The 13792-nt window shown below is 41.3% G+C and overlaps 1 protein-coding gene across 10 annotated transcripts in view; it reads right to left on the minus strand.

Moving 5' to 3' along the window:
* TATDN3 (TatD DNase domain containing 3) overlaps window positions 1-13792 on the minus strand; it is a 51239-nt gene that overhangs the window by 26446 nt on the left and 11001 nt on the right. For 7 of the 10 annotated variants that reach the window (XM_063672247.1, XM_054482686.2, XM_054482672.2 and 4 more), the window contains 4 exons: window positions 12449-12558; window positions 12227-12282; window positions 9193-9305; window positions 4602-4682 (listed from right to left, as the gene is read on the minus strand). In XM_063672247.1, the coding sequence (XP_063528317.1) occupies window positions 4602-4682; window positions 9193-9305; window positions 12227-12282; window positions 12449-12558 (360 nt within the window). The remainder of the gene's footprint in view (window positions 1-4601; window positions 4683-9192; window positions 9306-12226; window positions 12283-12448; window positions 12559-13792) is intronic. The other 3 variants (XM_054482681.2, XM_054482663.2, XM_063672243.1) reach the window with 1 other exon arrangement.

A 13792-nucleotide genomic window follows, 5' to 3' on the forward strand; every position in this document is an offset into this window, starting at 1 on the left:
ACAGTTTGATTCAAGAATTGCCAACATGTACTGGAAAGATGAAATAGATTATGTACTGGTATTTCACTGATTCTAAGATGCATTTCCTCCCCTATTTTAACATCTCTGAAATTGATATAGTATATTTCATTTAGATTCAGTGGTATTTCATAGTATAACGGGCAGTGTTTTTTCTTTCTTAATGGTCATAAAACAATGGTAAACAATGGTGCCTCTAAAATCAGTAGCATTTAGATTTGATGAAATAAATTATTATTGTTACTATCAATAAGTATCTACTCAGGATGATAATGTTCAGAAGAATAACATTATTGTTAAAATTTTAAAAACGCACTTTGGTAATGTAGCCTAAAAAAATTAAAAATGGGCACAAAGATTTATGTTAATCATGTTGTTTATAATACAATCTAGATGACCAATAGCAAGTTAAATATGGTAAACTCACATACTGGAATATTATGCAGTTATTAAACATGATGAAGAAACATATGTTTACTAATATATACAGAGGTTCAGCCAGGTGCAGTGGCTTACACCGTAATCTTAGCACTTAGGAAGGCTGAGGTGGGAGGATCACTTGAGCTTAGGAGTTTGAGACAAGCTTGGGCAACATAGTGAGACCTTGTCTCTATTTAAAAAAAAAAATTAACAAAAAAAATATATACAGAGGTTTACCACATAAAGATCAGTTATGAAATATATGTGCATACATAAATGAACATAAAGAAGTCTGAAAGAAGGCTGGGCGCAGTGGCTCACGCCTTTAATCCCAGCACTTTGGGAGGCCGAGGTGGGCAAATCACGAGGTCAGGAGTTGGAGACCAGCCTGGCCAACATGGTGAAACCCCATCTCTATTAGAAATATGAAAAATTAGCTGGGCATAGTGGTGGACGCCTGTAATTCCAGCTACTTGGGAGGCTGAGGCAGGAGAATCGCTTGAACCTGGGAGGCAGGGGTTGCAGTGAGCCGAGATGGCACCACTGCATTCCAGCCCAGGTGACAGAGTGAGACTATGTCTCAAAAAAAAAAAAAAAAAAAGTCTGAAAGAACATACGAACTTTAGTGTTTTCGGTAGATGAGGCATTGTTCTAAGCTTTTTATGGAATTTCTCATTTAATCTTCAAAATAACTCTGTGGGATAGGTACTATTATTAATAGTATCCCTATTTTTATAGACAAGAAGGAATCCCAAACAGCTAGTAAGTAGCCTGGCTGGGGTTTAAACCCAAGCAATCTGACTTCAGAGTTTATGGACTTAGCTACTATATTATAGTGGTAACCTTTGGGTGGTAGATGATTTATTTTCTTGTTTATGATTTTCTGTGTTTTCTAACTTTCTATAACAGACACATTTTACTTAACAAAAATCATATGCAGTTAAGAAATTCATTTATCCAAAAATATTTACTGAGTACAGGTTGAGTATCCCTTACCCAAAATGCTTGGAACCAGAAGGGTTTCAAATTTAGAATTTTAAAAATATTTGCGTATACATATCAAGATATCTTGGGGATGTGGACCAATTCTAAACACAAATTCATTTTTCTCTCTTTTTTTTTTCTCTGTTGCCCAGGCTGTGGTGCAATCTCAGCTCACTGCAACTCTCCGCCTCCTGGATTCAAGCAATTCTCCTGCCTCAGCGTCCCGAGTAGCTGGGATTACAGACATGCACCACCATGCCCAGCTCATTTTGTATTTTTAGTAGAGACGGGGTTTCTCCATGTTGGTCAGGCTGGTCTCAAACTCCCGACCTCAGGTGATCTGCCCGCTTCAGCCTCCCAAAGTGCTGGGATTATAGGCGTGAGTCACTGTGCCTGGGCTCATTTATGTTTCATATACACCTTATACACATAGCTCAAAAGTAACTTTATACAGTATTTTAAATTATTTTGTGCATGAAATAGATTTTGTTAAGTACTCATTTGTGGAATTTTCCATTTGTAGTGCAACATTGATGATCAAAAAGTTTTAGATTTTGGAGCGTTTTGGATTTAGGATTTTCAGATTAGGGATGCTCTCAACTGGTACCTACTTTGCACAAGGCACTATGCCAGAAACTCACATTTTTTGTCAAATCAACTAAATATAAATATAAAACTGACTTACAACAGCCATCAAAATTCATTCCTGTTTGGGAAGAATAATGCTAGGTCCTTTCCTTCCATTTTATACTAATCAAAGTGGCAATTTTGTACCATTCTGTCCTACACCAAAATAGAAAAAACTAGTGTGATCCTCTACTTTCCCATTCCTCTATATTTTACAATCTTTTTTTTTTTTTTTTTTTTTTTTTGAGACAGAGTTTCACTCTTGTTGCCCAGGCTGGAGTGCAATGGCGCAATCTCGGCTCATGGCAACCTCTGCCTCCCCAGTTCAAGCGATTCTCCTGCCTCAGACACCTGAGTAGCTAGAATTACAGGCGTGCACCACCACGCCTAGCTCATTTTGTATTTTTATTAGAGATGGGGTTTCTCCATGTTGGTCAGGCTGGTCTCGAACTCCCAACCTCAGATGATCCACCCACCTCAGCCTCCCAAAGTGCTGGGATTACAGGTGTGAGCCACCACACCCAGCTTTACATTCTTATAATAGCTGATTCATAAAAATATGTAATTGACCAGCCTGGGCAGCTACTGGAGATGGGGGCTGAGGTGGGAGGATCACTTGAGCCCAGGAGGTGGAGGCTGCAGTGGGCTATGATTGTGCCACTGTACTCCAGCCTATGCCACAGAGCGAGATCCTGTCTCAAAGAAAATAAAAATAAAGGCTGGGCACAGTGGCTCACCCCTATAATCCTAGCACTTTGGGATTTGGGAGGCCAAGACAGGAGGCTAGGATTCCTTGAGGGCAGGAGTTCAAGACCAGCTTGGGCAACATGGTAAAACCCCGTATCTACAAAAAATATAAAAATGGCCAGGTGCAGTGGCTCATGCCTATAATCCCAGCACTTTGGGAGGCCGAGGCAGGCGGATCACTTGAGGTCAGGAGCTCGAGAACAGTGTGGCCAACACGGTGAAACCCCATCTGCACTAAAAAACAAAAATCAGCCAGGTGTGGTGGCACAAGCCTGTAATCCCAGCTACTAGGGAGGCTGAGGCAGGAGAATTGCTTGAATTCGGAAGGCGGAGGTTGCAGTGAGCTGAGATTGCACCACTGCACTCCAGCCTGGGTGACAGAGCAAGACTCTGTCTCAGAAACAAAACAAAAACAAAAACAAACACAAAAACAACTAGCCAGGCATGGTAGCACATGCCTGATGGAGAATCATCTGAACCCAGAAAGTCGAGGTTGCTGTGATCACGCCACTGCACTACAGCTTGGGTGACAGAGTGAGACCCTGTCTCAAAAAAAAAAAAAAAGAAAAAAAGAAAATAAAAAGAAAAACATAAACATTAATTGAACATCAGTTAGTAAAATTCACATTGCAATCACATATAATCATAGTTTCTGGATAAACAGATAATAATTGCTACTGTTCCCAAACCTCTAAATTTTGAGTGCCAATTCTCTGAATTTGGCAGGCATAGAGACACAAATCTGATGGGTAGTCAAAGGCACTTATTAAACTGCACATTGGGAGGTCATTGTAATAGGTACTGCCTAAAGCAAATAAAGTATATATTGTGGCTTACTTTCAGAAAATTATAATTTAAAATAGTAGCAATATGAAAGAGAGTGAAATTTAAAATATGATTATTTGTGGCTTACAATAACAAAAAGAGATACTAACAGCAAAGATCATATAAATAAACCCACGACTGTATCAATACTTGCATTGAAAGAAATAGAACTTCATTATAACATGCTAATTAAAGGAAGAAAAATGAACAATCACTGAGTACCCACTGCATACCAGATACTGCTAGGTACTTTCACATACATTACTTCATGTAATACTTACCATAATCTTTTCTTTTTTTTTGAGATGGAGTTTTGCTCTTGTTGCCCAGGCTGGGGTGCAATGGCATGATCTCGGCTCACTGCAACCTCCACCTCCCGGGTTCAAGCTATTCTCCTGCCTCAGCCTCCCGAGTAGCTGTGATTACAGGCGCATGTGTACCACACCCAGCTAATTTTTTTGTATTTTTAGTAGAGACCGGGTTTCTCCATGTTGGTCAAGCTGGTCTCGAACTCCTGACCTCAGGTGATCCGCCCGCCTTGGCCTCCCAGAGTGCTGGGATTACAGGTGTGAGCCACCGTGCCCTGCCCACCATAATCTTTTAATGTATTTATTATTTTACCCATATTTTATAAATGAAAAAGCAGTTTCAGAGAGATTAAGTAGCTTGCCCAAAGTCAGCTACTAGGTAGATAACAGGATTTGAATTTGTCTTTCTGACTGCAGACACTGTGCTTTTTACTATACTGGTCTGACTCTTATTATTACATACATTAGGACATGCTGCATTATCAAATAATATTCTCTGGAGCACAACAGCTATATTTAGAAAGACCTGAAATAAGGTTAATATAAGCCCTCAATCTGGCAGTATATGAGGATTCCACTGTATTTACACTATAATGAGAAACACAGCTAAATAGAAAAGAGCTCAAATGAAAGATACAATCTAAATAATATAGAAATTAGAAAATCATTTACCTGTTTTTCTGGTCCTAGTGCAGGTGAATCTGTTTCTAAGCATATAGAAGTTAAAGGCAATTGTTTCACAAGTTTCTGCTTCTTAGAGAAAAGAGAAAGCAGGTAAGTTTAAAACATGAGAAATAAAGATAAAGAGCATTAAATTGACATGCTAATAATGCATTTTATTCTGCAATAACTTAAAATTTATGCTTTAGGCCGGGTGCGGTGGCTCACGCCTGTAATCCCAGCACTTTGGGAGGCCGAGGCAGGTGGATCACGAGGTCAGGAGTTCAAGACCAGCCTAACCAACATGGTGAAACCCCGTCTCTACTAAAAATACAAAAATTGCCAGGCACGGTGGCTCATGCCTGTAATCCCAGCACTTTAGGAGGCCGAGGCAGGCAGAACATAAGGTCAGGAGTTCAAGACTAGCCTGGCCAACATGGTGAAACCCCATCTCTACTGAAAATACAAAAATTAGCCAGGCATGGTGGCAGGCGCCTGTAATCCCAGCTACTCAGGAGGCTGAGGAAGAAGAATCACTTGAACCTGGGAGGCGGAGGTTGCAGTGAGCCAAGATCACGCCACTGTACTCCAGACTGGGCAACAGAGCGAGACTCCGTCTCAAAAAGATAAAAAAAAATAATAATAAAATAAAAATACAAATATAAAAATTAGCCAGGCAAGGTTGCGGTAAGCTGAGGTCACGCCACTGCACTGCAGACTAGGCAACAGAGACTCCATCTCAAAAAAATAAAAAAATAATAATAATAAAATAAAAATACAAATACAAAAATTAGCCAGGCAAGGTTGTAGTGAGCCGAGATTGCGTCACTGTACTCCAGACTGGGCAACAGAGTGAGACTCCACCTCAAAAAAAAAATTATTTTTTACTATTCAACTGATAGGCCAGTTGTGGTAGCTCACGCCTGTAATCCCAGTACTTTGGGAGGCTGAGGTGGGTGGGTCACTTGAGACCAGGAGTCCGAGACCAGCCTGGGCAACATGATAAAACCCCATCTCTACTGAGAATACAAAAATTAAGCCGGGTGTGGTGGCTCATACCCGTCCAGCACTTTGGGAGGCCAAGGCAGGCTGATCACTTGAGGTTGGGAGTTCGAGACCAGCCTGGCCAACATGGTGAAACCCCGTCTCTACTAAAAATACAAAAATTAGCTGGGCGTGGTGGCAGGTGCCTGGCGAGTGCCCAGCTACTCGGGAGGCTGAGGCAGAATCGCTTGAACCCAGGAGGCAGAGGTTGCAGTGAGCTGAGATCGTGCCACTGCACTCTGGCCTAGCCACAGAGTGGAAAAAAAAATACAAAAATTAGCCAGGCATTGTGGTACACGCCTGTAATCCCAGCTACTTGGAAGGCTGAGGCAGGAGAATCACTTGGACCTGGGAGGCGGAGATTGCACTGAGACAAGATCACATCACTGCACCCCAGCCTGGGCGACAGAGTGAGACTCTGCTTCAAAAAAACAATTCAATTGATAAATGCTAACTGGATGGTCTCATAATTCCGCTACTAAAAGTTATGTTAAAATATAAACACTAATTCCTAAAAATTATCCAAAGCTTCTAGGGAAACCAAAGAATAGTAACCATAGCAAAAATGAGGTATAGCCAGCAAGCAGAAATCCAAACATCTGATATCACGCGCCAACGTTGACAAGGAAGTGATTTCTGTTGTTTCTCCACCCTCATCACATTCAGTGTTTCTTTCTAACATCCACTTTAAGGCACTCAAAGCTTTATGTTTATAAATCTAAGGGTTTTGTTTGTTTTTGAGACACAGTCTGGCTCTGTCACTCATGTTGGAGTGGAGTGGCATGTACTCAGCTCACTGGACCCTCCATCTCCTGGGCTGAAGACATCCTCCCACCTCAGCCTCCCAAGTAGTTGGGACTATAGGCACACACCACCACACTTGGCTAATTTTTTTTTTTTTTTTGAGACAGAGTCTCGCTCTGTCACCCAGGCTGGAGTGCAGTGGTGCAATCTCGGCTCACTGCAAGTTCTGCCTCCCGGGTTCATGCCATTCTCCTGCTTCAGCCTCCCAAGTAGCTGGGACTACAGGCGCCCACCACCATGCCCGGCAAATTTTTTGTATTTTTAGTAGAGACAGGGTTTCACCATGTTAGCCAGGATGGTCTTGATCTCCTGACCACGTCGTGATCCACCCGCCTCGGCCTCCCAAAGTGCTGGGATTACATGCGTGAGCCACCATGCCCTGCCTTCACTCGGCTAATTTTTATGTTTTGTAGAGACAGGGTTTCGCTATATTGCCTAGGCTGTTCTCGAATTCTTGAGCTCAAGCAATCCGCAAGCCTTGGCCTCCCAAAGTGCTGAGGTTACAGGTATGAGCCACTGTGCCTGGCCCAAATCTAAGGTTCTTATGCAATTTAAATTTTATTTTTTTATTAATTTATTTATTTTTGAAATGGAGTCTCTGTCACCCAGGCTGGAGTGCAGAAGCGCGTTCTCGGATCATTGCAACATCTGCCTCCTGGGTTCAAGTGATTCTCCTGCCTCAGCCTCCTGAGTAGCTGGGATTACAGGCATGCGCCACCACACCCAGCTAATTTTTGTATTTTTAGTAGAGACAGGGTCTCACCATGTTTGCCAGGCTGGTTTTGAACTCCTAACCTCAAGTGAACTGCCTGCTTTGGCCTCCAAAAGTGCTGGGATTACAGGTGTGAGCCACAGTGCCCAGCCCAATTTAAATTTTAGATTGGGTTGTGGACGGTTTTCTTTTTTCTTTTTTTCTTTTTTTTGAGACAGAGTCTTGCTCTGTCGCCCAGGCTGGAGTGCAGTGGCGCGATCTTGGCTCACTGCAGGCTCCGCCCCCCGGGTTCACACCATTCTCCTGCCTCAGCCTCCCGAGTAGCTGGGACTACAGGCGTCCACCACCATGCCCGTCTAATTTTTTGTATTTTTAGTAGAGATGGGGCTTCACCGTGTTAGCCAGTATGGTCTCGATCTCCTGACCTCGTGATTTGCCTGCCTCGGCCTCCCAAAGTGCTGGGATTACAGGTGTGAGCCACTGCGCCTGGCCTAGTTTTTAATTTTTAAAGCTATAATTCACATACCATAATATTCACTCTTTAAAAGTATACAATTCAGTGTTTGTTGCTATATTCAGAAAATTGTACAATCATCACCATTATCTAGTTCTGGAATATTTTCATCACTCCAAAAAGAAATCCCATACCCATTAGCTGTCACTCCCTATTATCCTTCCCCTCAAAATCCTGGAAACCACTAATCTATATTGTATCTATAGATCTGCCTCACCTGGACATTTCATATGAATGGAATAATACAAGATGTGGTTTTTTGTCTGATCGCTTTCTCTTAGTATAATGTTTTCAAGGTTCATCCATGCTGTAGCATGACTCAGTACTTCATTTCTTTTCATGACTTTATTCCTCTTCATTCCTTTTTATGACTTTATATTCCATTGTATGGATATAGCACATTTTATTTATCCATTCATCAGCTGACGGACATCTAGGTTGTTTCTACTTTTTAGCTATTATGAATAATGCTGCTATAAACATTTATGTACAAGTTTTTGTGTGGACATATGTTTTAATCTCTTTTGGGTATCTACCTAGGGGTGGAATTGCTGGGTCACGTGGTAATTTTATTAAGTTTCTAAGGAACTCCAAACTTAGTGGTATAAAGTGGTATCTCTCACTGTACCTTTGATTTCTATTTCCATAATGGCTAATGAGGTTGAGCGTCTTTTTATGAGCTTATTGGACATTTGTATGTTTTCTTTAGAGAAATATCTAATTTAAATAATTTGCACATATTTTAATCAGGTTATTTGTCTTTTTATTGAGTTGTAATGGTGCTTTATATATTCTGGATACTAGACCCTTATCAGATACATGGTTTGAAAATATTTTTTATCTTTCTATGGGTTACATTTTCACTTTTTTGATAACGTGCTTTGAATTATAAAAGTCTTAAATATTTTATTGTGAAAATTTTAAATTTTGATTATGTCCAATAAATTTGTTTTTTTCTTTGGTTGCTTACGGTTTTAATGACCTATCTAAGAAGCCACAGCCTAATCAAGGAGTCACACAAATTAAGGCCTATGTTCCTCTAAGAATTTTTAGTGTTTTTTTTGAGATGGAGTTTCGCTCTTGTTGACCAGGCTGGAGTGCAATGGCTTGATCTCGGCTCACTGCAACCTCCACCTCCTGGTTCAAGCAATTCTCCTGCCTCACCCTCCCAAGTAGCTGGGATTACAAGCACATGCCACCACGCCCGGCTAATTTTTGTATTTTTAGTAGAGACGGGGTTTCACCATGTTGGTCAGGCTGATCTCAAACTCCTGGCCTCAGGTGATCCACCCACTTCAGCCTTCCAAAGTGCTGGGATTACAAGCATGAGCCCCTGTGCCCGGCCTTATTTTGGTTTTATATTTAAGTCTTCGATCAATTTCTGAGTTCATTTTTATATATATGTGAGGTAGAGACCTAAGATTAATTTTTGTAATGTAACTAGAATAGTATCACAAGTATGTAAGAAAAGCTCATGTTTTAAATTTTATTTCATAAAGTATTAGATGAGTTTCAATGAAAAAATTTACCTGTCCACTTCTTATGATAGAAGGGGGAATTGAGAAGAAGTACCCAGCTCTCACTCCTTCCACGGCTACAGACGGCCGACCATCAAATGCATGCAGCAGCACCTTGTCAGCACCTTTCAAAAATGGAAGATAAGGCAGTATTCCATTTTATGTCCCATCAATCAAATTAAATAACATAAGTCTGAAATTTTAAGTAAATGTTGGTCACTAGGATATAAACAAGAGGTTCTATAACTTCTAAAGGGCAGATGAATGTACAGTGTTCAAAGAGTGGAATAAAAGCATAGTAAATTTTAGGCCAGGCACAGTGGCTCACACTTGTAATCCCAGAACTTTGGGAGGCCAAGTCAGGCGGATCACTTGAGCCTAGGAGTTCGAAACCAGCCTGGCCAACATGGTGAAACCCCGTCTCTACAAAAAATACAAAATTTAGCTGGGCATGGTGGTGCAGGCCTGTAGTCCCAGCTACTCGGGAAGCTAAGGTGGGAGGATCACCTGGGTCTGAGATGTCAAGGCTGCAGTGAGCTGTAATCGAACCACTGCACTCTAGGCTGGGCATCGGAGTGAGACTCTGTCTCAAAAAATAAACTAATAAAAACATATATAGGCCAGGCACAGTGGCTCACGTCTGTAATCCCAGCACTTTGGGAGACCGAGGTGGGCGGATCACCTGAGGTCAGAAGTTCAAGACAAGCCTGACTAGCATGGTGAAACCCCATCTCTACTAAAAATACAAAAAAATTAGCGGGGCATACTGGCGGGCACCTGTAATCCCAACTATTTGGGAGGCTGAGGCAGGACAGTCACTTGAACCCAGGAGGCAGAGGTTGCAGTGAGCCAAGATTGTGCCACTGTACTCCAGCCTGGGAGACACAGCGAGACTCCATCTCAAAAAAAAAAATATATATATATGTGTGTGTGTGTGTGTACATATATATATATGTGTATATATATATATAGAGAGAGAGACAGAGAGAGAATAAATTCTTAATCTTCAGAATAAAATTGAAATATTCAATAATGTTGGCCAGGCACAGTGGCTCATGTCTGTAATCCCAGCACTTTGGGAGGCTGAGGTGGGAGGATCTCTTGAGCGAGCTCAGGAGTTTGAGACCAGCCTGGGCAACATGGTGAAACCCAGTTTCTACTAAAAATACACACAAAAAAATTAGCAGGGTGTGGTGGTGTGTGCCCATAGTCCCAGCTACTTGTGGGGCTGAAGTGGGAGGATCTCTTGAGCCTGGGAGGTGGAGGTTGCAGTGAGCAGAGATCGCCCCACTGCAATCCAGCCTGGGCAACAGAGTCAGACCCAGTCTCAAAAAAAAAAAAAAAAAAAGAGAGAGAGAGATTCAATTTTAAAGACAAATATAAATTTTCTGCACCATCAGACCTTTTCTAGAAGTCTGTGAGCTAACTGTTTCCAACAGGAGGTTTTTAAGCAGTCAAATGGATTATCTTAACAAAAATGCTAGTGAAAGAAGAAATGGGGAACTAAGTGACACAAATTCAATAGTCAGAGTGGGCTTCATAAAACTATCCCCAGTTATAAAAGGGTAGCTGCTCAGCCTGCATAAAAATCATGCTTTCAGTGACTCCAAAACTATTCATCACTGATTTCTAGTTGCAGGCAACTACATTTACTTTATTATTTGACAGTTTTTTCAAACGGTATGAATGACTATTAGAGGGTTATAACCATAAGCAAGTTATGAAACCAACTTAGTAGGTCACAACCAATGAGTGCTTATATGTATGTGTGTGTATGTAGCACACACACTTACATACCTATACATATATACACATATGTGGATTGCTTGTTAAACTTTTGTTAGCTTTCTTTATGTAAATATGAGTCTCAAACTATATTTCTTACTGTGGATGGCACCTTTAAAATGTTGAAAAATAATGCTATAAGATGTAATTTTACTTTAGGAACAACTGGCAAAGAAGAGAGTGTGTGTATGTATCATGGCCAAAATCTGTATTTCTGCATTTCTGTAAATTCTGCATTTCTGAAGCAGCAGATAGAAAACATAAAAAAACAGTGACCCAATGTGATTGCTGTGTGATTGCCCTTCTTTTTTTAACCTTTTCCCCATTAATCAGCTGATTGAGCTGATTAAGAAACTGGAGCTGCTGGCCGGGCACAGTGGCTCACGCCTGTAATCCCAGCACTTTGGGAGGCTGAGGCGGGTGGATCACCTGAGGTCAGGAGTTCAAGACCAGCCTGGCCAACATTGTGAAACCCCGTCTCTACTAAAAATACAAAAATTAGCTGGGTGTGGTGGCACGCACCTGTAATGCTAGCTACTTGGGATGCTGAAGCAGAAGAATAGCTTGAACCCAGGAGGTGGAGGTTGCAGTGAGCCAAGATTGCGCCACTGCACTCCAGCCTGGGCAACAGAGCGAGACTGTGTCTCAAAAAATAAAATAGGCTGGGTACAGTGGCTCACCCTGTAATCCCAGCACTTTGGCAGGCTGAGGCGGGAGGATCACTTGAGGTCAGGAGTTCGAGACCAGCCTGGCCAACATGGCAAAACCCCAGCTCTACCAAAAATATAAAAATTAGCTGGATGTGATAGTGGGTGCCTGTAATCTCAGCTACATGGGAGGCTGAGGCAGGAGAATTGCTTGAACCCAGGAGGCAGAGGTTGCAGTGAGCCGAGATTGCGCCACTGCATTCCACCCTGGGCGACAGAGTGAGACTCCGTCTCAAAAAATAAATAAATAAAAGAAACTGGAGCTGCTAATTTTGTTTCGTTTTTTTATGAAGCTGCTAATTTTTAAATTAAGGGACATAAATTATTGTATTCAACTTTTCATTTACTCTATCTGGGCCTGGGAAATATCATAATTACACTGAAAACCTTGTAAACAATAGCCTGACCTGCAACATCATCTTAGATGATTTCTACCCCCCTTCTTGCCCCTGCCCTTCAAGAAATCAGATTAAAACATGGCTTGCTTTATGAGGACATAAACTGGAATTGTCAAACTTAAACATCAGGCTTATTTTTCTCAGGAAACGAAATACCTTGCTCTTGTAAAAGGCTGATGGTAGGTCTTCCAGCAGAGCGTGAGTGCACATTTCTGTTTAACGATAACAACATTTCTTTTAAGTACCATTCTGAAAGTATTGTTTTTGATCTATTAAAGTAGTTCAGAGAAAAATAAATGTAGAGTTCCATTTCAGGAGAACTCTGATCATTATTTAATTTGCTCTATAGCTATTAACATAGAAAAATAATTAACCTACACAGGCAAATTGAGTCTTTTGGCTAACTGGATCTGTCTGATTAGGACTTGTCTTTGCTCTTCCTTCTGTTCATCAGTGCCAGCAAATCTGGGGGAGAAATCTAGTCCAACCTAGAGCAGAAAAATAAAAGATATTACATATTTAGGCTTAAGGAACCTCAAAAGAGATCTTTGGATTGATACTATCCAACAGAAATATAATGTGAGGCACAAAAGCACGCCACATAAAAGTATTAGTAGCCACATTAAAAATATTCACAAAAACAGGTGAAATTAATCTTAATAATATACTTTAACCCAATATATCCCAAATATTATTATTTTAAACATGTAGCCAATATAAAATACTGAGTTATTTTATATTCCTTTTGTTTGTTTTGTTGAGATGGAGTGTGGCTCTGTCGCCCAGGATGGAGTGCAGTGGCATGATCTCGGCTCACTGCAACCTCTGCCTCCCGGGTTCAGGCGATTCTCTTGCCTCAGCCTCCTGAGTAGTGGGGATTACAGGTGCCCGCCACCACGCCCGGCTAATTTTTGTGTTTTTAGTAGAGACAAGGTTTTACCATGTTGGTCAGGCTGGTCTCAAATTCCTGACCTCAAGTGATCAGCCCGCCTTGGCCTCCCAAAGTGCTGGGATTACAGGTGTGAACCACTGTGCCCAGCCTTTTTTTTTTTTTCTTTTTGGTACTAAAACTTTGAAATACACAGTGTATTTTACACTTACGGCACATCTCAATTCAGAGCAATCACATTTCAAATGCTCAGGAGCCGTTAAGTGGCCACTATATTGGCACAGACCATAGATGACTCCTTCTCCTGGGACTATTTTGGCATGCATTCTATAATCTATATTCTGAATTTAAGTGTTATTCTTATCTTTTGTCTTTAATTAAAAATGGAATTTATTACCAACTAATAAAAATATTTCACAATTGGCCGGGCACGGTTGCTCATGCCTGTAATCCCAGCACTTTGGGAGGCGAAGGTGGGTGGATTACTTGAGGCCAGGCGTCGAAGACCAGCCTGGCCAACATGGTGAAACCCCGTCTCTACTAAAAATACAAAAAATTAGCTGGGTTGGTGGTGCATGCCTGTAATCCCAGCTAGTAGGGAGGCTGAGGCAGGAGAACCACTTGAACCTGGGAGGCAGAGGTTGCAGTGAGCCGAGATTGCGCCACTGCACTCCAGCTGGGATTGCACCACTGTACTCCAGCCTAGGTGACAGAGCAAGGTTCTATCTCAAAAAAAAAAAAAAAAAATTCACAATTATAAATTATTTAAATAAAAAAGTTCTTTAATTACAAACTCTAGCCCATTTAAAGTGTGTTTCTAAATTACTTATGAA

The sequence above is a fragment of the Pongo pygmaeus genome, chromosome 1 (genome assembly GCF_028885625.2).
Source record: "Pongo pygmaeus isolate AG05252 chromosome 1, NHGRI_mPonPyg2-v2.0_pri, whole genome shotgun sequence".
Lineage (NCBI taxonomy): Eukaryota > Metazoa > Chordata > Mammalia > Primates > Hominidae > Pongo > Pongo pygmaeus.